General features: G+C 43.0%; 1 protein-coding gene across 1 annotated transcript in view; it reads right to left on the bottom strand.

Annotated features, from left to right (window-relative positions):
• LOC106577785 (tyrosine-protein kinase SRK3) overlaps positions 1–17,894 on the bottom strand; it is a 43,463-nt gene extending 25,569 nt beyond the window's left edge. Inside the window, exons 1-2 of the mRNA XM_014156128.3 lie at positions 17,808–17,894; positions 11,651–11,716 (exon numbers count right to left, since the gene is read on the bottom strand). Coding sequence (XP_014011603.3) covers positions 11,651–11,671 — 21 coding nt within the window. The 5' untranslated portion in view covers positions 11,672–11,716; positions 17,808–17,894. The remainder of the gene's footprint in view (positions 1–11,650; positions 11,717–17,807) is intronic.
• Positions 17,895–22,237: the final 4,343 nt, after the last annotated feature.

Here is a 22,237-nt window from a genome sequence, read left to right as displayed (position 1 = left end):
TGTAAGAGTGACATTAAAGAGCTGACATGAATTTCACATCAATTTAATGGAAGTTAGTTGCCTGGAGGTTGTTGTGAATTCTGCTTAACCTAATTGCCAACCAGTTGTCAGTAAGTTATGGCAGAATTCACAGTAACTTAATAGCCAGTTACTGCTAGTAACTCACAGGCAACTAACTGCCAGTAACTTACTTGCAGCTTAACTGGCAACCAGAGGTCAGTAAGTTATTCTAAAATGCACAGTAACTTACTTGCAACTAGCTGCCAGTAGCTCATTGTACCTTTTCTGATTACATGAAAGCTTATACATTAGGTGACAACTCCTACGCATTCTTTGTGTTGAGCACGCTTGGGACCCTGCCTCACCTGGCCTCAACATCTTGGGTGACGGCAAACTGACCTTCATCCCACCATCAGATCAGTGAGTGTGACAGATATCAGCCACAGTAAGTTACTGTGAATTTTACAATAACTACCTGCAGCATGCTGACAGTAAGTTTTTGAAAATAAAACATGAACTTCCCGGTATCCAACTACTATTAATTTACTGGAAAATGCACAACCAGGTCATCTGTGATACAAGTCAGTATTTGACGTCCATCCATGCTGAGGACATCTGGAGATAACGTGGAAATCGTCCACTAGGGGCAACAGTGAGTGCTGTTCAAGTAGTTTTCAGTTTTGATGGGACGTTGTGGATGGGGAGGGCAAATGGGCATAACCATCTGCCTCTGATTCCAAAGAACCAAAGGTTGCAAGTTCAAATCCAGTGATAAGTTGCTTTTAATATTTTGGTTTTAAGCCTATCCCAAACCTTAACCCCGTAACCATTCGGAGTTAAGGCCTAACTTTAACCTTAAACACAACTTCGACATTTGACATGAGACTGTGAAAGCTGGTAGAAAATGCCGCTTCTTAACAGTGCAAAAGCTCTTACAAAGATTGTAGAACTGGAAGTGCACAAATGAAGTGCTCAACCTCAATCAACATAACGATAAAACCACTTAAACAGGTACAACACTTGCACTAACAGTTGGCTCAAATACAAAATATTTTAGACCATGCCCCCAAATATGTCAATGAGCTCCCACCAGCAAAATGCCTCATCTACATTTCAAAGTACAGTGAATGTAAGGTAAACAAAAACGTATTTTACAACAATAACACCTCAATTGAACTATAAAAATAAAGTATTTTTTACTCCAACTCAGTAGCTGGTAAATTGTTTACAGTGTGTACCATAAGCACATTGAAGTATCTTATAAGTATAACTGTAGAACATCTCATTGGTTCTACATGGTAACCTGCGTGTTCTTCATGAGAGTGTTCTAAATGGAACTCAAAAGTGTTGCCCTACAGGGACAAATCCAAGGCTTCTATGTGGCACCCAATAAGGTTCCCCCATAGTGACAAATTACATAACTATGTAACCAGAGGGTTCTTCATGACCTGGTCTACAGTGCCAGAAAATATTCATACCCCTTAATTCCACATTTTGTTGTGTTGCAGACTGAATTCAATAAATAGTACCCGCAAACACCAGTCTTAATATCAACAGTGAAGCGACGACTCCGGGATGCTGGCCTTCTAGGCAGAGTTGCAAAGAAAAAGCCATATCTCAGACTGGCCAATAAAAAGAAAAGATTAAGATGGGCAAAAGAACACAGACAGAAGGCCAGCATCCCGGTGTCGCCTCTTTACTGCTTCACTGCTTCACTGCTTCAGATCCTCCTCTCCACTCACTCAGGGCTTGGCGTCTCAGGCTCTGCACACTCTTGGATTGCATCCTACCTTGCAGACCGCTTCTGCAAGGTAACATGGAGAAGAACTGTGTCTGCACCACATACTCTCACTACTGGTGTCCTTCAGGGTGTGATTCTAGGCCCTCTGCTCTTCTCCAAGCCCAAGTCACTTTGTAATATGCTCAAATGGTCTCTCCTATCATTGCTATGACACTCAATTACTTTTCTCCTTACCCCCTTCTGACACCGAGGTGGCGACACGCATCTCTGCGTGCCTGAAAAATATCTAGGATTTCGGATTTCGAAGCTGCTCTTCCTCACAGGGAAAGGCCTGCCTGATCCAAGACCTTTCCATCACAGTTGACAACTCTATGGTGTCTCCCTCCCAGGGCGCAAAGTCCCTGGACAACACCCTGTCGTTCTCTACAACCTTTAAAGCAGTTATTCGCTGCTGCAGGTTCATGCTCTACAACATCCATAGAGTACGACCCTACCCCACACAGTAAGTGTCACAGGTCCTAATCCAGGCATTTTTCATCTCCAGTCTGGACTAATGCAACTCGCTGTTGGCTAAGCTCCCAGCTTGTGCCAAATCCCTTCAACTAATCCAGAACTCTGTAACCCACCTGGTGTTCAACCTTCCCAAGTTCTCCCATGCCACCCTGCTCCTCTGCACACTTCCCTGGCTTCCAGTCGAAGCTTGAATCCTGTACAAGGCCATGGTACTTGCTTATAGAGCAGCAAGAGAAACTTCCCCTCCCTACCTCCAGGCTAGGCTCAAACCCTACACCCCAAACGGAGTACTCTGTTCTGCCACCTCTTGGCCCTCACACCCTTATGGCCCAGTAAAAGCTCTCCTCTGTCCTGACACTGCAATGGTGGAATGAGCTTCCAAGCTAGGACTTAACTTAAAATAACTTTACTTAATTTTTACTTATTGTGTACATAATGTTGCTGCTACCGTCTCTTATGACCGAAAATAACTTCTGGACATCAGAACTGCGATTACTCACTGCGGACTGGAAGAAACGTTTTCCTTTAACGAGGCAAACGAGATGGATATCCTGCTTCACTGGAACAGGTCCAGATCCACAACTTTTGCATGAATAAAAGACACAGGAAAGGGGGCAGCATATCGGGTAGCCTTCTGAGAATCTGTAGGCGAGCGAGTAAACTCCCACTGCCATCAGTTCTTCTTGCTAACGTGCAATCATTGGAAAATAAAATTGATGACCTACGATTAAGATTATCCTACCAACAGGACATCCAAAACTGTAAAATCGAATGTTTCACCGAGACGTGGTTGAACAACGATACAGACAATATAAAGCAAGCAGGATTTTCCATGCACCGACAGAACAGAGATGCTACCTCTGGTAAGACGAGGGGTGGGGTGTGTGTCTATTTGTCAATAACAGCTGGTGCGCGATGTCTAATATTAAAGAAGTGTCGAGGTATTGCTCGCCTGAGGTAGAGTACCTTATGATAAGCTGTAGACCACAGTATCTACCAAGAGAGTTCTCATCTATATTATTTGTAGCCATCTATTTACCACCCCAGAACGAATATGGCACTAACACCGCTCTCAACCAACTCTATAAAGCCTTAAGCAAAAAAGAAAATGCTCACCCAGAAGCGGCGCTCATAGTGGCCAGCATGTCACGTGCAAACAGAGAAAAATCAATCCTAGACCACCTTTACTCCACACTCAGATATGCATACAAAGCTCTCCCCCGCCATCCATTTGGCAAATCTGACCATAATTCTATCCTCACTCTCATTTCTATCCTCTATCCTCCTAAAACAGGAAGTACCAGTGACTTGCTCAATATGGAAGTGGTCAGATGACGCGAATGCGGCACTACAAGACTGTTTTGCTAGCAGAGACTGGAATATGTTCAGATTCATCCAATGGCATTGAGGAGTACACCACCTCAGTCATCGGCTTCATCAATAAATGCATCGACGTCGTCGTCCCCACAGTGGCTGTACGTACATATCCCAACCAGAAGCCATGGATTACAGGCAACATCCGCATCGAGCTAAAGGCTGGAGCTGCCGCTTTCAAGGAGCGGGAGACTAATCAGGATGCTTATAAGAAATCCTACTATGCCTTCAGACGAACCATCAAACAAGCAAAGCGTCAATACAGGATTAAGATTGAATCCTACTACACCGGCTCTGACGCTCGTCGGATGTGGCAGGGATTGAAAACTATTATGGACTACAAAGGGAAACCCAGATGCAAACTGCCCAGTGACGCGAGCCTACCAGACAGGCTAAACGCCTTTTATGCTCGCTTCGAGGCAAGCAACACTGAAGCATGCACAAGAACACCAGCTGTTCTGGATGACTGTGTGATAACGCTCTCGGTATTCGAAGTGAACAAAACATTTAACCTATTATGGCTAGGGGGCAGTATTTTCACGGCTGGATAAAAAACGTACCCGATTTAATCTGGTTACTACTCCTGCCCAGTAACTAGAATATGCATATAATTATTGGCTTTGGATAGAAAACATTCCAAAGTTTCTAAAACTGTTTGAATGGTGTCTGTGAGTATAACAGAACTCAAATGGCAGGTCAAAACCTGAGAGATTCCTTTACAGGAAGTGGCCTGTCTGACCATTTCTTGAACTTCTTTGCCATCTCTATCTTTTACAAAAGATCTCTGCTCTAACGTGACACTTCCTACGTCTTCCATGGGCGCTCAGAGCCCGGGAAAAACCTGAATGTCGTCATCCCAGCCCCAGGCTGAAACACATTATCGCCTTTCTCAAGTGGCCGATCAAGGGACTGTGGGCTTAGGTGCGTGCCCTGGCCGCCCCCGTCTTTGTGATTTTTCCTCTGTTTGCCGAAAAGGAGATTCCTGGTCGGAATATTATCTCTTTTTTACGAGATAAATTGCATAAAAATTGATTTTAAACAGCGGTTGGCATGCTTCGAAGTACGGTAATGGAATATTTAGAAATGTTTTGTCACGAATTGCGCCATGCGCACGACCCTGATTTACCATTTCGGATAGTTTCTGGGACGCACGAACAAAACGCCGCTATTCGGATATAACGATGGATTATTTGGGACCAAACCAACATTTGTTATTGAAGTAGCAGTCCTGGGAGTGCATTCTGACGAAGACAACAAAGGTAATAACATTTTTGTTATAGTAAATCTGATTTTGGTGAAGGCTAAACTTGCCGGGTGTCTAAATAGCTAGCCTGTGATGGCTGGGCTATGTACTTAGAATATTGCAAAATGTGCTTTCACCAAAAAGCTATTTTAAAATCGGACATATCGAGTGCATAGAGGAGTTCTGTATCTATAATTCTTAAAATAATTGTTATGCTTTTTGTGAACGTTTATCGTGAGTAATTTAGTAAATTGTTAGTAAATTCCCCGGAAGTTTGCGGGGGGGTATGCTAGTTCTGAACATCACATGCTAATGTAAAAAGCTGTTTTTTGATATAAATATGAACTTGATTGAACAAAACATGCATGTATTGTATAACATAATGTCCTAGGTGTGTCATCTGATGAAGATCATCAAAGGTTAGTGCTGCATTTAGCTGTCTTCTGGGTTTTTGTGACATTATATGCTAGCTTGAAAAATGGGTGTCTGATTATTTCTGGCTGGGTACTCTGCTGACATAATGTAATGTTTTGCTTTCGCTGTAAAGCCTTTTTGAAATCGGACAGTGTGCTTAGATAAAGGAGAGTCTTGTCTTTAAAATGCTGTGAAATAGTCATATATTTGAAAAATTGAAGTTTTTGTATTTTTGAGGAATTTGTAATTCGCGCCACGCCTATCATTGGATATTGGAGCAGGTGTTCCGCTAGAGGTTAAACAGGTCAACATTCACAAATCCGCTGGGCCAGACGGATTACCAGGACATGTACTCAAAGGATGGGTGGAACAACTGTCAAGTGTCTTCACTGACATTTTCAACCTCTCCCTGACCGAGTCTGTAATACCTGCATGTTTCAAGCAGACCACCATAGTCCCTGTGCCCAAGGAAGCATAGGTATCCTGCCTAAATGATTACCACCCCGTGGCACTCACGTCAGTAGCCATGAAGTGCTTTGAAAGGCTGGTCATGGCTCACATCAATAGTATCCTCCCGGACACCCTAGACCCACTCCAATTCACATACCGCCCCAACAGATCCACAGATGACGCAATCTCAATCACACTCCACACTGCCCTTTCTCACTTGGACAAAAGGAACACCTATGTGAAAATGCTGATCATTGACTACAGCTCAACACCATAGTATCCACAAAGCTCATCACTAAGCTAAGGACTCTGGGACTAAACACCTCCCTCTGCAACTGGATCCTGGACTTCCTGACGGGCTGCCCCCAGGTGGTAAGAGTAGGCAACAACATGTCTGCCACACTGATCCTTAACACTGGGGTCCCTCAGGGGTGTGTACTTAGTCCCCGCCTGTATTCCCTGTTCAATACCATGACTGCGTGGCCAAGCCCAACTCCAACACCATCATTAAGTTTGCTGACAACAAAACAGTGGTAGGCCTGATCACTGACAACAATGAGACGGCCTATAGGGAGGAGGTCAGAGAACTGGCAGTGTGGTACCAGGACAACAACCTCTCCCTCAATGTGAGCAAGACATCGGAGCTGATTGTGGACTACAGGAAAAGGCAGGCCGAACAGGCCCCTATTAAAATCGACGGGGCTGTAGTGGAGGTGTCCACATCACCAACGAACTATCATGGTCCAAACATACCAAGACAGTTGTATGAGGGTACGACATAACCTTTTCCCCCTCTGGAGACTGAAAAGATTTGGCATGGGACCCCAGATCCTCAAAAGGTTCTACAGCTGCACCATCGAGAGCATCCTGACCGGTTGCATCACCGCCTGGTATGGCAACTGCTCGGCCTCTGACTGTAAGGCGCTACAGAGGGTAGTGCGAATGGCCCAGAACATCACTGGGGCCAAGCTCCCTGCCATCCAGGACCTATACAATAGATGGTGTCAGAGGAAAGCCCATAAAATTGTCAGAGACTCCAAACAGCATAATCATTACAGAGTTGCACCTTGTGCTGGGGACTATAAAATACCCCTTTAAAATGTACAGTTTTGTCAAACACAATGCCACAGATTTATGCGCTGCATGAGGTAAATGGTGGTCACACCAGATACTGACTGTTTTTCTGATCCACACCCCTACCTATTGTTTTAAGTTATCTGTGATCAACAATGCATGTCTGCATTCAAAGTCAAGTAAAATCCATAGATTACGGTCTAATGAAAATATTTAAATGGACTGATTTCCTTATATCTGTGAATTGTTTCATGTTACATTTAATATTTTTGTTCAGTGTAATAGTCAAATCATAGTGTTAAAGCAGGTATGCTGTTTTCTGGTGTTTGTGGTGGAAAACTGAGTGGTTTGAGCATAAAAGGTCAACCCTGTTACCCATAGATAGACAGGCTAGACATTTTTTAAAGGCCCAGTGCAGTCAAAAAATTTATTTTCCGGTGTTTCATATATACAGTCAGGTCCATAAATATTTGGACATTGACCAAGTTTTTATTATTTTAGCTGTCTACCACAGGATATTGGAGTTGACATTAAATAATGAAAATTAGCTGAAAGTGCAGCTTTAATTTGAGAGTATTTACATCCAAATCGGGTGAACGGTGTAGGAATTACAGCACTTTTTATATGTGGTCCCCCCTTCTTAAGGGACAAAAAGTAATTGGACAATTGGCTGCTCAGCTGTTCCATGCCAGGTGTGTGTTATTCCCTCAATAGTTCATTTATAAGTAAGCAGATACAAGGTCTAGAGTTGATTTCAAGTGTGGCATTTGCATTTGGAATCTGTTGCTGTTAACCCTCAATATGAAGTCCAAAGTGCTGTCACTGCCAGTGATGCAAGCCGTCATTAGGCTGAAAAATCTAAACAAACCCATCAGAGAGATAACAAAAACATTAGGTGTGGCCTTATCAACTATTTGGTACATTCTTAAAAAGAAAGAATGCACTGGTGAGCTCAGGAACACCAAAAGGCCTGGAAGACCACAGAAAACAGCTGTGGAAAGCACAGGTGAGCTCAGGAACCCCAAAAGGCCTGGAAGACCACGGAAAACAGCTGTGGTGGATGACAGAATAATTATTTCCCTGGTGAAGAAAAAGGTGGGCAGATGAGACAAAGATCAACTTGTACCAGAATGATGGGAAGAGAAGAGCATGGAGAAGGGAAGGAACTGCTCATGATCCGAAGCATACCACCTCATCTGTGAATCATGGTGTAGGTAGTGTTATGGCGTAGGCATATGTGGATGCCAATGGAACTGGTTCCCTTGTATTTATTGATGATGTGACTGCTGAAAAAAGCAGCAGGATGAATTCTGAAGTGTTTAGGGCTATATTATCTGCTCAGATTCAGCCAAATGCTTCAAAACTCATTGGACGGAGCTTCACAGTGCAGGTAGACAATGCGAAAGCAACCCAATACTTTTTTAAGGCAAAGAAGTGGAATGTTCTGCAATGTCCAAGTCAATCACCTGACCTGAATCCAATTGAGCATGCATTTCACTTGCTGAAGGCAAAACTGAAGGATAAACGCCCCAAGAATAAGCAGGAACTGTAGACGCCCGCAGTAAAGGCCTGGCAGAGCCTCACCAGGGAAGAAATTGTTAAAAAAGAAAAATGCTTTTGCAACCTCTTTGCAATAAGGAATTGAGACCAAAAGCTCAAGAGAAGTTTCAAGTGTTTAATACCAAGGATACAGTGAGCTGAGTGCATACATTTAGAAAGTTCACAACACATGTTATACTTTTCCCTTGTAGGCGTCACCTCCCCAGCTATACATTTTATGCCCCCAATGAGTTTCCCTCCTTTCCCCTGTGGAATGTCCATGGTCCTCTCTTTGTTTAGCTAGATGTCAGAATCACACCCCTCCATCTTCTGTTCTGGGCCTGACCCTGCTCTCTGATCCTAGGCAATTTCCTCTTATCTGATTCGTTCAACCTTTCTAAATTAGCATACAAACAGTTTCATGGACTAAACTCCATTAATACTCACAGTAATCTTGTGCTAAACAGGATACAAATAAACTACAGTTTAACTTGAAACATGTTACATTTTAACAGAATCCATCAAAACACAGCATCTGGTGATGTCTATGGGTTCCAGACTTCAGGCAGTCATTGACTGCAAAGGATTTGCAACCAAGTATTAAAACTCACAATTTCATTTATGATTATGTTTGTTTTTCCAATTACTTTTGAGCCCCTCAAGGCTCTTCCTAGAGCTAGCCGCCCGGCCAAACTGAGCAATTGGGGGAGAAGGGCCTTCGTCAGGGAGGTGACCAAGAAACCAATGGTCACTCTGGCAGAGCTCCAGAGTTCCTCTGTGGAGATGGGAGAATCTTCCACCAGGACAACTATCTCTGCAGCACTCCACCAATCAGGCCTTTATGTTAGTGTGGCCAGACCTCAGTAATAGGCACATGACAGCCCTCTTGGAGTTTGCCAAAAGGCACCTAAAGGACTCAGACCATGAGAAACAAGATTCAATGGTCTCATAAAACTCTTTGGCCTGAATGCCAAGCGTCACGTCTGGAGGAAACCACGCACCATTCCTACAGTGAAGCATGGTGGTGGCAGCATAATTCTGTGTTTTTTTTTCAATGGCAGGGACTGGAAGACTAGTCAGGATCAAGGGAAAAATGAATGGAGCAAAGTACAGAGAGATCCTTGATGAAAATCTTTTCCAGAGCACTCAGGACCTCATACTGGGGGAAAGGTTCACCTTCCAACAGGACAATGACCCTAAGCACCCAGCCAAGACAATGCAGGAGTGGCTTTGGGACAAGTCTCTGAATGAACTTGAGTGGGCCAGCCAGAACCCGGAATTGAACCCGATCGAACATCTCTGGAAAGACCTGAAAATAGCTGTGCAGCAACGCTTCCCATCCAACCTGACAGAGCTTGAGAGGATCTGCAGAGAAGAATGAGAGAAACTCCCCAAATACAGCTGTGCCAAGCTTGTAGCATCATACCCAAGAAGACTCGAGGCTGTAATCGCTGCCAAAGGTGCCTCAACAAAGTAATTAGTAAAGGGTCTGAATACTTATGTGAGTGTGATAGTTTTTAAAATGTCTAAAAACAGTTTTTGCTTTGTCAATATGGGATATTATCTGTAGATTGATGAGGGAAAGAAACAATGTAATCCATTTTAGATTTTTTTTTTTAACCAGGCAAGTCAGTTAAGATGAAATTGTTATTTACAATGACAACCTAGGAACAGTCGGTTAACTGCCTTGTTCAGGGGCAGAACAACAGATGTTTTACCTTGTCAGCTCGGGGATTCGATCTAGCAACCTTTCGGTTACTGACCCAACACTTTAACCGCTAGGCTACCTGCCACCCCGAAGAAAGAATAAGGCTGTAATGTAACACAATGTGGAAAAAGTCAAGGGGTCTGAATACTTTCCAAATACACTGTATATGCTTCAGTCTACTAATTATACAAATAGGCCCTGTTATATTTCAAAATTCTAATCAAATTCTCTAGCCTATACTTTGTAGGACGCATGTTCTGCACCAGAATCATATGTTCTCTCCCTGCTTTATCATGGTTTGAACGATGTGCATAATTCCAGTTTATATAATATAGTATAATACAATACAGTACAGTCATACAGTTCACACTCAAAAAGATTAGCCTACTGGAGCTAGTTTCATTTATTTACCCAACAGAGCATATAGCGAACTACATCTATCTATTTATGTTTTTCTGTCATGCATAATGCGCAGTAGCCTGTATCATATACTTTATGTATTGGATAACTGCACAATGATTTGAGCTTTTTTGGACTTGGTCTCATTAAATGTCTTTAATGTAGAGCTCTAATTTTAGATCAAAGGCTTGAATTTTAGATCAAAGCTCTAATCAAATCCAAACATAGGCCTATTTATACGCTTTATAATGCTTTTGAGTGACACGTCCCGGTTTTGGCGGGACATTATAAAGCATATAAATAGGCCTATGTTTGGATTTGATTAGAGCTTTGATCTAATGTTACCCGGGAGAAAAGTGATTTATTCTCGGAATAGATTGTTACCCAGAATAGATTTAATGTTTATTTATTATTTTTTGGGGTGAAGGTTGCATTCAATTTTGTCTCCCTGTCGCACACAACAAGCTTCCATTTCCCCTGCCACAAGTAGATTTATGGCTGATTTTAGATGATCGTCAACCCTGTTACTTTATTTGGGACTTAATTTATAACTTCTTAAATTGGGATTTTTTTTATTTTTATGAATTGAACATGTGATAGAATGTGAAAATGAGGTGAAATCAAAAGTGAAGAGAAGTTATACATATCAAAAGGCACCGAATTGGTAGAATGACCCAAGTGCTGTTTAAAAGCCCATTGCTTTTGGAAGTGTTGGTATAGTCATTTTTGCCCTGCCAGTTGACCACAGGAACTTATCGGAGGAATCACCTAGGCCCAGTTTTTCAGAAGTTATCTATCCGGATTTCTGCTGTCGGATTAAATGCATAAAAATAAAATGGGAGTCCCCATTCAAGTCAATGATTCTCTGTTCAATTCATTCTGTTGCTATGCATTTAATCCTATTGGATAGGCAAAATCCAGATGGATAACTTTTGAAAAACTAGGCCCTAGAGTAAGAAAGGAATTCTTCCCTTCATATGAACATTGCACAGATACACACAAGGTGATCCTGTACTACGATGTTGAATGTAAAAAAAAAATGCAACCTGGGAGGCCTGTTTGAGTTACAAAATCTGGTATAGGCCCCTCTTAAGAGGAACCAAATTTCCCTTAAAGACAGAACTTGTCCATCCTGCTCTCCTTTGTTTTCCTTTTTCAAATTTCTGCTCTATTCTTCTTATTCTTCCAGACTTACAGGTTGGGCCGCCGCCATCATTCACTCTTTTCCTCTCTGCCTGGGATTACTGGATAGATTCCAAACCTGAAGGTTAAAGACACAAAAGCAAAATCAAAATGGTGCATCCAGGCAGCTGATGTAGAAAGCTATACCGACTAAAGAAAACAACACCTTTTTATCGGGTTCTCTTTAGCCGGTATGGCTACTGAACTAGGCCTACAGAATGTGCTTGTAGCCTAAACTCATTAGCCTATGTCTAATGGCATGACATTGGAATGTTGAACGCTGATAAAACTTAGGCTTACATGCTGACCACACCACTCGCTTCGCATGCGCGATCGTTGCAAAATAAATGTACACTTACATGTTATTCAATCATTGCACCCACACTACTCGACGCGCCAAAGAGCGTCTGAGTTGCCAAGCACTAAAATATAAGTCGGTTCTATTTGTGACGCTGAACGCGGAGCAAGTCCTGCCTCTCCCATCTCCTCATTGGTTTATAGAAGCAGATACGCACGTGCCATCTCCTCATTGGTTATACCCACATGGGTGATTGAAAGATGAACTCAGGTTGGTCGGTCGTCATGGTAATACTTTGAAAGTTAGATGCCAATCGCCATAAAAAGTCCAAAGAAGAAAAAGCCTGGAAGGAGGAGAGATGACTAGAAACAATTTGGTTGACCGTTTTTTGTGTGGATTAATTTTCTGAGTAGAGGACCTTGTGCATTTCAGGTAAAATAAGAACTCAACATTGAGTTTTTTTAGCTATCAACAGCAAGCTAGCTAAATAGGACAAATGAACTAGCATCGGCAAGCTAGCTAGCTAAACTGCCATAAATGTTTAATGCTTTTTGACCTGTCCCCAAATTAATATAATTGGTTCAGAGTATGTTTTAATATTTCAACCTGCGTGTTGTGATCGCGTTGGTGTGGGGGGACAAAATGAATTTGTGCGCGATGGCGCACGTGGACGCACGCACGCACCCGGTTTGGGCATGGTATTAGGCTACCTATTTTATTGTTGAATGATAGTCTAAACCTAAGCAGAATAGCTCTACATTTACATTTACATTTTAGTCATTTAGCAGACGCTCTTATCCAGAGCGACTTACAGTAGTGAATGCATACATTTTATACAATTTCATACATTTCATACATTTAAAAAAAAAATAATAATTCTCTCTACATCAACTAACTTAGCTAGTCAGGGTGGAGGAAAAATCTTGAAGGTCAAATGGCTGATCTCCTATTTATACATATATTGCTGAACTGCCCCTGATATAGCCTATACCTTGACAGGCAGCGATCACTTTTGATTTTAACACCTTATCACCTCGATGATACAAGTGATTGTAAGTTACTGATCAGGCTATAATAGTGATGATTGTCCCAAATATTTACTGTGTTGTAAACTATAAAAAAAATCTCACTCTCAATTCGTGCAAATATGTACAAAAAGTATATCAGTAGATTCTGTGCGTTTTTGTGTGGATTAATTGGTGTGAAAATACACACCATTTTGTGCAACTTCATTTGTAGGAAAATATTTTTTGGGGGGGAAAAGTTTGGAACAATTTTTAGAAGGTTATTTGAGCAATGCATTTTGGGCAATGGTAGCCTAGTGGTTAGAGCATTGGGCCAGTAACTGAAAGGTTGCTTGATTGAATCCCCGAGCTGACAAGGTAAAAATCCGTCATTGTAAATAAGAATTTGTTCTTAAACTGACTTGCCTAGTTAAATAAAAACCTTCCTTTTTTGTCACACATTTATGTACACTAAAAAACAATGTGTTAACAACCCAGTATTGTTCATCAACTAGGTTGTCACCTAAATAGCTATTATATAATAATAGCCTTACGTTTATTTATTTTTATTATTAATGCCAATGCTGTTTTCCATGCTTGTTTTCATTTAATACTTTGGGATACTGGTTCTATGTCGGATTTTATAAGGGTTGCCAGATTGGAATAGAAAGCTGTATTTGTCAGTTTTTTTTGTGGTATTGATGAAGGTATTTAATTGGGGAATGGGGATACATTTTCATGATGGGAAATTAATTAATCAATAAATGTGGGGAAACAGAAGACCTGCAAAATAAATCAGTTTGGTTTATATTCCCCTAGCAACTGCATGGTATTTGCAACTATAACAAGTATGGACTATGATCAATTAAGCCATATCAATGCAGTTAAACAGGTTCATGGTAAAATAATACATTATGTTGGCTTACACTTATGGCACTTCCAAGGCTGTTTCATGATGATTATTATGCTAGTGTCAATCATGTTATATGCTTAGGCTATTGTAACAAGACATATGCCAGCATTGTAGGCCTGCTGCCTCTGCACTGAGGCCTACTAGGCTTTGATGGCAACGACCTTTAGAGCTCACTTTGCCACGTATGAGCCCTGGTTAGAGTCCCTGTTGCAGGTTTCACTTTTTTCCATTACATTGGTGACAGCTTTACTATTTATATTTTTGACAACTTTTACTTTCACTTCACTATATTCCCAAAGAAAATAATGTACTTTTTACTCCATACATTTTCTCTGACACCCAAAAGTACTCGTTACATTTTGAATGATTAGCAGGACATGAAAATGGTCGAAATCAGGCACAGTATCAAAGAGAACATCCATGGTCATCCATATTGCCTCTGATCTGGCGGACTCACTAAACACAAATGCTTTTTATGTAAATTATGTCTGAGTGTTGGAGTGTGCCCCTGGCTATCAGTAAAAAAAAATGGTGCCATCTGGTTTGCTTAATATACGTAATTTGAAATGATTTAAACTTTTACTTTTGTATATTTTAGCAATTACATTTACTTTTGACACTTAAGTATGTTTAAAACCAAATACTTTTAGACTTTTACTCAAGTACTATTTTACTGGGTGACTGTCACTTTTATTGAGTCATTTTCTATTAAGGTATCTTTACTTTTACTCAAGTATGACAATTGGGTACTTTTTCCACCACCGCGTCTAGTTATGTGATCTAGTAGTGGGATGCATGCATTCTGTTTTTCAACATTGTGTTGGGTGTAATTACATTGATATATCTTTTGAACAATGGATAAGCAACAATCGGCGTGATGGATAGAAGTAGTAGAACAAGTGTAGAACAAGTGTGATCAAGCCTTACATCAAAGTTGCCGGAAGCTGAGTGGTAAGTGGTATGCCATGATCAGTTATACAGAAGAAAATCCTTTCTGTCTAATTTACAAAAGTTAACTAATCAGTTTGGACCCAAAACAAACACATTTTACACATTTACAAACTACCTGTTTAAAGTGTTAATAAAACAATGGTGTTCTTTTGTTACTGAAGCTTATACATCAAAAGAGCTGACATTCATCAACATCACATATGGGTAAACAAGTAATGTAATTGTGTTATGCAGCTAAACACAACTAGATTTTTTTAGGATACAAGCCAGTAACATGAATTACTGTTGATCCAGGTAATCAACAGGTAATCAAATGGCTACCCAGACTATTTTCATTGTGCTTCCCCCAACCCCTCTCTTACGCTGCTGCTACTCTCTGTTTATCATATATGCATAGTCACTTAACTATGTCACTTAACTTAACCGGTGTCCCCGCACATTGGCTACCCGGACTACCTGCACTGTGTCCAGCCACCCACCACCTGCCAACCCCTCTTTTATGCCTGTTTATCATATATACATAGTCACTTTAACCATACCTACATGTACAGTTGAAGTCGGAAGTTTACATACACCTTAGCCAAATATATTTAAACTCAGTTTTTCACAATTCCTGACATTTAATCCTAGTAAAAATTCCCTGTCTTAGGTCAATTAGGATCACCACTTTATTTTAAGAATGTGAAATGTCAGAATAATAGGAGAGAGAATGATTTATTTCAGCTTTTATTTCTTTCATCACATTCCCAGTGGGTCAGAAGTTTACATACACTCAATTAGCATTTGGTAGCATTGCCTTTAAATTGTTTAACTTGGGTCAAACGTTTTGGGTAGCCTTCCACAAGCTTCCCACAATAAGTTGGATGAATTAAGGCCCATTCCTCCTGACAGAGCTGGTGTAACTGAGTCAGGCTTGTAGGCCTCCTTGCTCACACACACTTTTTCAGTTCTGCCCACAAATGTTCTATGGGATTGAGGTCAGGGCTTTGTGATGGCCACTCCAATACCTTGACTTTGTTGTGCTTAAGCCATTTTGCCACAACTTTGGAAGTATGCTTGGGGTCATTGTCCATTTGGAAGACCTATTTGCGACCAAGCTTTAACTTCCTGACTGATGTCTTGAGATGTTGCATCAATGTATCCACATAATTTTCTTTCCTCATGATGCCATCTATTTTGTGAAGTGCACCAGTCCCTCCTGCAGCAAAGCACCCCCACAACATGATGCTGCCACCCCCATGCTTCACGGTTGGGATGGTGTTCTTCGGCTTGCAAGCCTCCCCCTTTTTCCTCCAAACATAACGATGGTCATTATGGCCAAACAGTTATATTTTTGTTTCATCAGACCAGGGGACATTTCTCCAAAAAGTTACGATCTTTGTCCCCATGTGCAGTTGCAAACTGTAGTCTGTTTTTTTTATGGCGGGTTTAGAGCAGTGGCTTCTCCTTGCTGAGCAGCCTCTCAGCTTATGTCGATATAGGACTTGTTTTACTGTGGATATAGGTACTTTTGTACCTGTTTCCTCCAGCATCATCATAAGGTCCTTTGCTGTTCTTCTGGGATTGATTTGCACTTTTCGCACCAAAGTATGTTCATCTCTAGGAGACAGAACGCGTCTCCTTCCTGAGCGGTATGATGGCTGCGTGGTCCCATGGTGTTTATACTTGCGTACTATGGTTTATACAGATAAACGTGGTACATTCAGGAGTTTGGAAATTGCTCCCAAGGATAAACCAAACTTGTGGAGATCTGCAATTTTTTTCTGAGGTCTTGGCTGATTTCTTTTTATTTTCCCATAAAGTCAAGCAACAAGGCACTGAGTTTGAATGTAGGCCTTGAACTACATCCACAGGTACACCTCCAATTGACTCAAATTATGTAAATTATTTCAATTAGCCTATCAGAAGCTTTTAAAGCCATGACATAATTTTCTGGATTTTTCCAAGCTTGTTAAAGGCACAGTCAACTTAGTGTATGTAAACTTCTGGCCCACTGGAATTGTGATACAGTGAATTATAAGTGAAATAATCTGTCTGTAAACAATTGTTGGAAAAATTACATGTGTCATGCACAAAGTAGATGTCCTAACCGACTTGCCAAAACTATAGTTTGTTAACAAGAAATTTGTGGAGTGGTTGAAAAACGAGTTTTAATGACTCCAACCTAAGTGTATGTAAACTTCCGACTTCAACTGTATATGCTACGTTGGGGTAGGACTATTATGTGGCAGCAAAGTAGCTGGTTATACATTTCCTTCAGGCATTCTTGTGCAGTCATCATAATAGCTAGAAAAATTGCTCAGGTAACTTGTTAATTATGAGCCTGTTTAATGCAGGACTCTAAGAGATCGAAAGAGATTTTAGAAACACTAAGCCTATTTTTGTCAAAGTAGGCCTACATCTTGACTTACATCAATCATAACCTTGTAGGCTACAACACAGATATTCACAGATGTCAACCAAGCTTCTGATGTCATAACATTTGCTGATTATTTTTCCATCGAATGGAATATATTTAAACTTCTCAATGTAAAGCTTTTGACTAGTCTAATCATGGTGCATTCCAAGCTGTGTCATGATTTTGCACTCTATCAGGAAATCAAATTATCCTCATTGTTTGCATCGTTTTTGTCTAGGGATATTTGAGTGCTGTGTTTCAAGAACTCATTGACAATGAAACACATCTTCACCAACAACTTCGCACCTGGCTGTGCTTCTTATATCAGGTTTCAAACAAGACATCTATCAAACACAGACCCAGCTGTTAACAGACCAAAGGAAATCATAGCTGAAGGAAATAAACCATAAGTAAACACAAATAAGGGCATAACCATCACTTTTAATTTGATAGACTACATTCAATATCCATAAAGTAAGATACATAATTTAGGCTGCAGTCGAACACAGCACAGTAGGTCACAATAAATAATGTCACTGGACATTCACCGTTTCCCAATAATAAATGTACAAGAAGATTCACCAATTCTTCCATATTTTCACTCACCTTCGACAAATCTTGACCAGACAAAGAGAGCTATGTCATGATACTACAAAAGGTACGCTACTCTGAGAGCTGGAGTTTCATTTACTTCCTGTAAAAACATTGTAAAGTTGTCTGACAGGTTGAGCTGCTCTGGCTATGCAAAAAAGGGAGTTTTCCATTTAGGGTTTAGCAAAAAAGGTTTCAGAACTGGTTCTACATGAACCCAATAGAGTTCTACCTGGAACTAAAGGGGTTCTACCAGGGGGAAAAAGGGGGACAACAGAATAACCCTTTTAGGTTGTAGATAGCACCTTTTTTCTAAGGGTGTATGAAATATGAGCTGGAAGTCATCAGGCAATCAGGTGTCAGCATCAAGCACACAAAGCATACGTTTTTAAATGCAGAGAACATTCTTCCAGTCTTGTCGTGCTCCACGACAAGACCGGCTGGCACGAATGGAGGGGCTGTCAGAGGGCACGAATGGAGGAGCAGTCGGAGACCCCCATACCTGGTGCAGAGTGGTGGTCTTGCAGTTCCAGGTCTTGGTTGATGCAGAAATTGCTTTCAGAGTGGGAGTGGGACCTTTCCACTACTTCGCATGGAGATTAATTAATATATAGAGATTAATAGTCAGTATGGCTACTGATATAGACTAAGCCTACATACAGTAGCTAGCACTATGTGTAATAACATTTGAACATTCAACACTGAAAGACCACTGAATAAAACTAAGCTGAATGTAATTCATCCAAACTTACCCATTTTATTGCAGATTCTCTCTGTCTGTTCTCATGTCTTTTAGCAGTGCTTGGAGATATATAGAGAGGGGTTTTTTGTTCTTTATTTTGGTTAGGCCAGGGTGTTACATTGGGTGGGCGTTCTATGTTTCTTTTTCTATGTTTTTGTATTTCTTTGTTTTGTGCCGAGTAGGGTTCCTAATCAGAGGCAGCTGTCTATCGTTGTCTCTGATTAGGAATCATACTTAGGCAGCCTTTTCCCACCTGTGCTTTGTGGGATCTTGTGTATGTGTAGCTGCCTGTGAGCAGCCCAGAACGTCACGCTTCGTCTGTATTGCTTTGGTGAGTTTTCATATTTATTAAACATGTGGAACTCTAAGCACACTGCGCCTTGGTCTACTCCTTTAGACGATCGTGACAGAAGATCCCACCAAAGAAGGACCAAGCAGCGTGCCCAGGAGGAGCAAGGATCCTGGACCAGGGAGAGAAAGGACTGGACATGGGAGGACATCCTGGACGGCAAGGGATCGTACACTTGGGAAGAGATCCTGGTCGGAAGGGATCGCCTCCCATGGGAACAGGTAGAGGCACTTAGAAGAGCGGAGGCAGCAGGAAAGAAGGAACAACGGCAACGGTATGAGGGAACACGGCTGGCAAGGAGGCACGAGAGGCAGCCCCAAACATTTTTTGGGGGGGGGGCACACGGGGAGTGTGGCGGAACCAGGAAGGAATTCTGGGCCAACTCCCCGTGCTTACGGCAGGCAGCGTGGTACAGGTAAGGCACCGTGTTATGCTGTGAAGCGCACGGTGTCTCCAGTGCGCGTGCATAGCCCGGTGCGCTATAGGCCAGCCCCCCGCAAGAGCCATGCTAGAGTGGGCATCGAGCCAGGACGGGTTGTGCAGGCCGTGCGCTCTAGACCTCCAGTGCGTCTTCAGGACCCGGTCTGTCCTGTGCCTACGCCCAGAGCCAGGCCTCCTGCATGTCTCCCCAGCCGGGGGAATCCTGTGCCTGTGCCCAGAACCAGGCCTCCTGCATGTCTTCCCAGCCTGGTGAGTCCTGTGCCTGCGCCCAGAGCCAGGCCTCCTGCATGTCTCCCCAGCCGGGTGAGTCCTGTGCCTGCGCCCAGAGCCAGGCCTCCTACATGTCTCCCCAGCCGGGGGAATCCTGTGCCTGCGCCCAGAATCAGGCCTCCTGCATGTCTTCCCAGCCTGGTGAGTCCTGTGCCTGCGCCCAGAGCCAGGCCTCCTGCATGTCTCCCCAGCCTGGTGAATCCAGGCCGGAGCCACCAGAGCCGCCCGCCAGTCCAGAGCCGCCAGAGCCACCCGCCAGTCCGGAGCCGCCAGAGCCGCCCGCCAGTCCGGAGCCGCCAGAGCCGCCCGCCAGTCCGGAGCCGCCAGAGCCGCCCGCCAGTCCGGAGCCACCAGAGCCACCCGCCTGTCCGGAGCCGCCAGAGCCGCCCACCTGTCCGGAGCCGCCCGCCAGCCTGGTGAGTCCTGTGCCTGCGCCCAGGGCCAGGCCTCCTTCATGTCTCCCCAGCCTGGTGAGTCCTGTGCCTGCGCCCAGGGCCAGGCCTCCTTCATGTCTCCCCAGCCTGGTGAAACCTGGGCCAGAGTTGCCAGAGCCGCCCGCCAGCCCGGAGCCGCCAGGACCATCCGTCAGCCGGGAGCCGCCCGCCAGCCCGGAGCCGCCGGGGTCGCCCGCCGGCCGGGCGCAGCCAGGGTCGCTCGCCGGCCGGATGCAGACAGAATCGCCCGCCAGCCAGGCACAGCCAGGGTCGCCCACCAGTCCTCCGGCGCAGCTAGGGGTGCCACCTAAGTGGCCGAAGCCAAGGGTGGAGCGGGGTCCACGTCCCGCACCCGAGCCGCCGCCGTAGGAAGGTCCGCCGCACCGTTTGGGGGGGTACTGTAACGCCCTGGCCATAGAGAGTTTTTTTTTGTTGTTTTGGTTAGGCCAGGGTGTTACATTGGGTGGGCGTTCTATGTTCCTTTTTCTATGTTTTTGTATTTCTTTGTTTTGGGCCGAGTAGGGTTCCTAATCAGAGGCAGCTGTCTATCGTTGTCTCTGATTAGGAATCATACTTAGGCAGCCTTTTCCCACCTGTGCTTTGTGGGATCTTGTGTTTCTGTAGCTGTCTGTGAGCAGCCCAGAACGTCACGCTTCGTCTGTATTGTTTTGGTGAGTTTTCATATTTATTAAACATGTGGAACTCTAAGCACGCTGCGCCTTGGTCTACTCCTTTAGACGATCGTGACATTAACTGTATAGTAAACTGTGGCCAAACAGTCTCAATAGTATCTTGAAAGTACCTAATTTAAAGACTTTAGGAACATACTGTGTCTACTTGTCATGTTTAATATTTTCAAATTGAAATGCAAATATTAATCTGAACTGAATCCTTAGATCAGCATAATCACATACAGTGCATTCAGAAAGTATTTCCACATTTTGTTAAGTTACAACTTTATTCTAAAAGGGATTCAATGATTTTTTCCCCCTCATAACTTTACACACAATATCCCATTAATGACAAAGTGAAAACTGTTTGTTAGACATTTTTGCAAATAAAAAAACATTTAAAAAATGAAATATCTTATTTGCATAAGTATTCAGACCCTTTGCTATAAGACTTGAAATTAAACTCAGGTGCATCCTATTTCCATTGATCATCCTTGAGATGTTTCTACAACTTGATTGGAGTCCACCTGTGGTATATTCAATTGGTTGGACGTGATTTGGAAAGGCACACATCTGTCTATATAAAGTCCCACAGTTGACAGTGCATGTCAGAGCAAAAACCAAGCCATGAGGTCAAAGGAATTGTCTGTAGAGCTCTGAGACAGGATTGTGTCGAGGCACGGATCGGGGAAAGGGTACCCAAATATTTCTGCAGTGTTGATTGTCCCCAGAACAGAGTGGTCTCGATCATTCTTAAATGGAAGAAGTTTGGAAAGACCAAGACTCTTCCTAGAGCTGGCCGCCGGGCCAACCTGAACAATTGGGTGAGAAGGGCCTTGGTCAGGGATGTGACCAAGAACCCGATGATAACTCTGACAGAGCTCCAGAGTTCCTCTGTTGAGATGGGAAAATCAGGCCTTTATGGTAGAGTGGCCAGACAGAAGCCACTCCTCAGTAAAAGGCACATGACAGCCCGATTCTCTGGTCTGATGAAACCAAGATTGAACTCTTTGGCCTGAATAACAAGCGTCTTGTCTTGAGGAAACCAGGCACCATCTCTACGATGAAGCATGGTGGTGGCAGCATTATGCTGTGGGGATGTTTTTCAGCGGCAGGGACTGGTAGACTAGTCATGATCGAGGGAAAGATGAACTAAGAAAAGCACAGAGAGATCCTTGATGAAAACCTGCCCGGGACCCCAGACTAGGGTGAAGGTTCACCGACCAACAGGACAAAGACCCTAAGCACACAGCCAATACAAGGCAGGAGTGGCTTCAGGACAAGTCTCTGATTGTCCTTGAGTGGCCCAGCCAGAGCCCAGACTTGAACCCAATCTAATGTCTCTGGAGAGACCTGAAAATAGCTCTGCATCAACGCTCCCCATCCAACCTGACAGAGCTTGAGAGGATCTGCACAGACGAATGGGAGAAAGGTGCTTCAACAAAGTACTGAGTAAAGGGTCTGAATACTCATGTATTCAGAGGTTTTACTTCTTGGCTTACGTAGAAATGTCCTGGTAAAATAGGTATTCAATTTGT

The sequence above is a fragment of the Salmo salar genome, chromosome 18, assembly GCF_965601325.2.
Source record: "Salmo salar chromosome 18, fSalSal1, whole genome shotgun sequence".
NCBI classification, from domain to species: domain Eukaryota; kingdom Metazoa; phylum Chordata; class Actinopteri; order Salmoniformes; family Salmonidae; genus Salmo; species Salmo salar.
The sequence above is the reverse complement of the archived record's forward strand: the minus strand, read 5'-3'. Positions and strand labels throughout refer to the sequence as shown.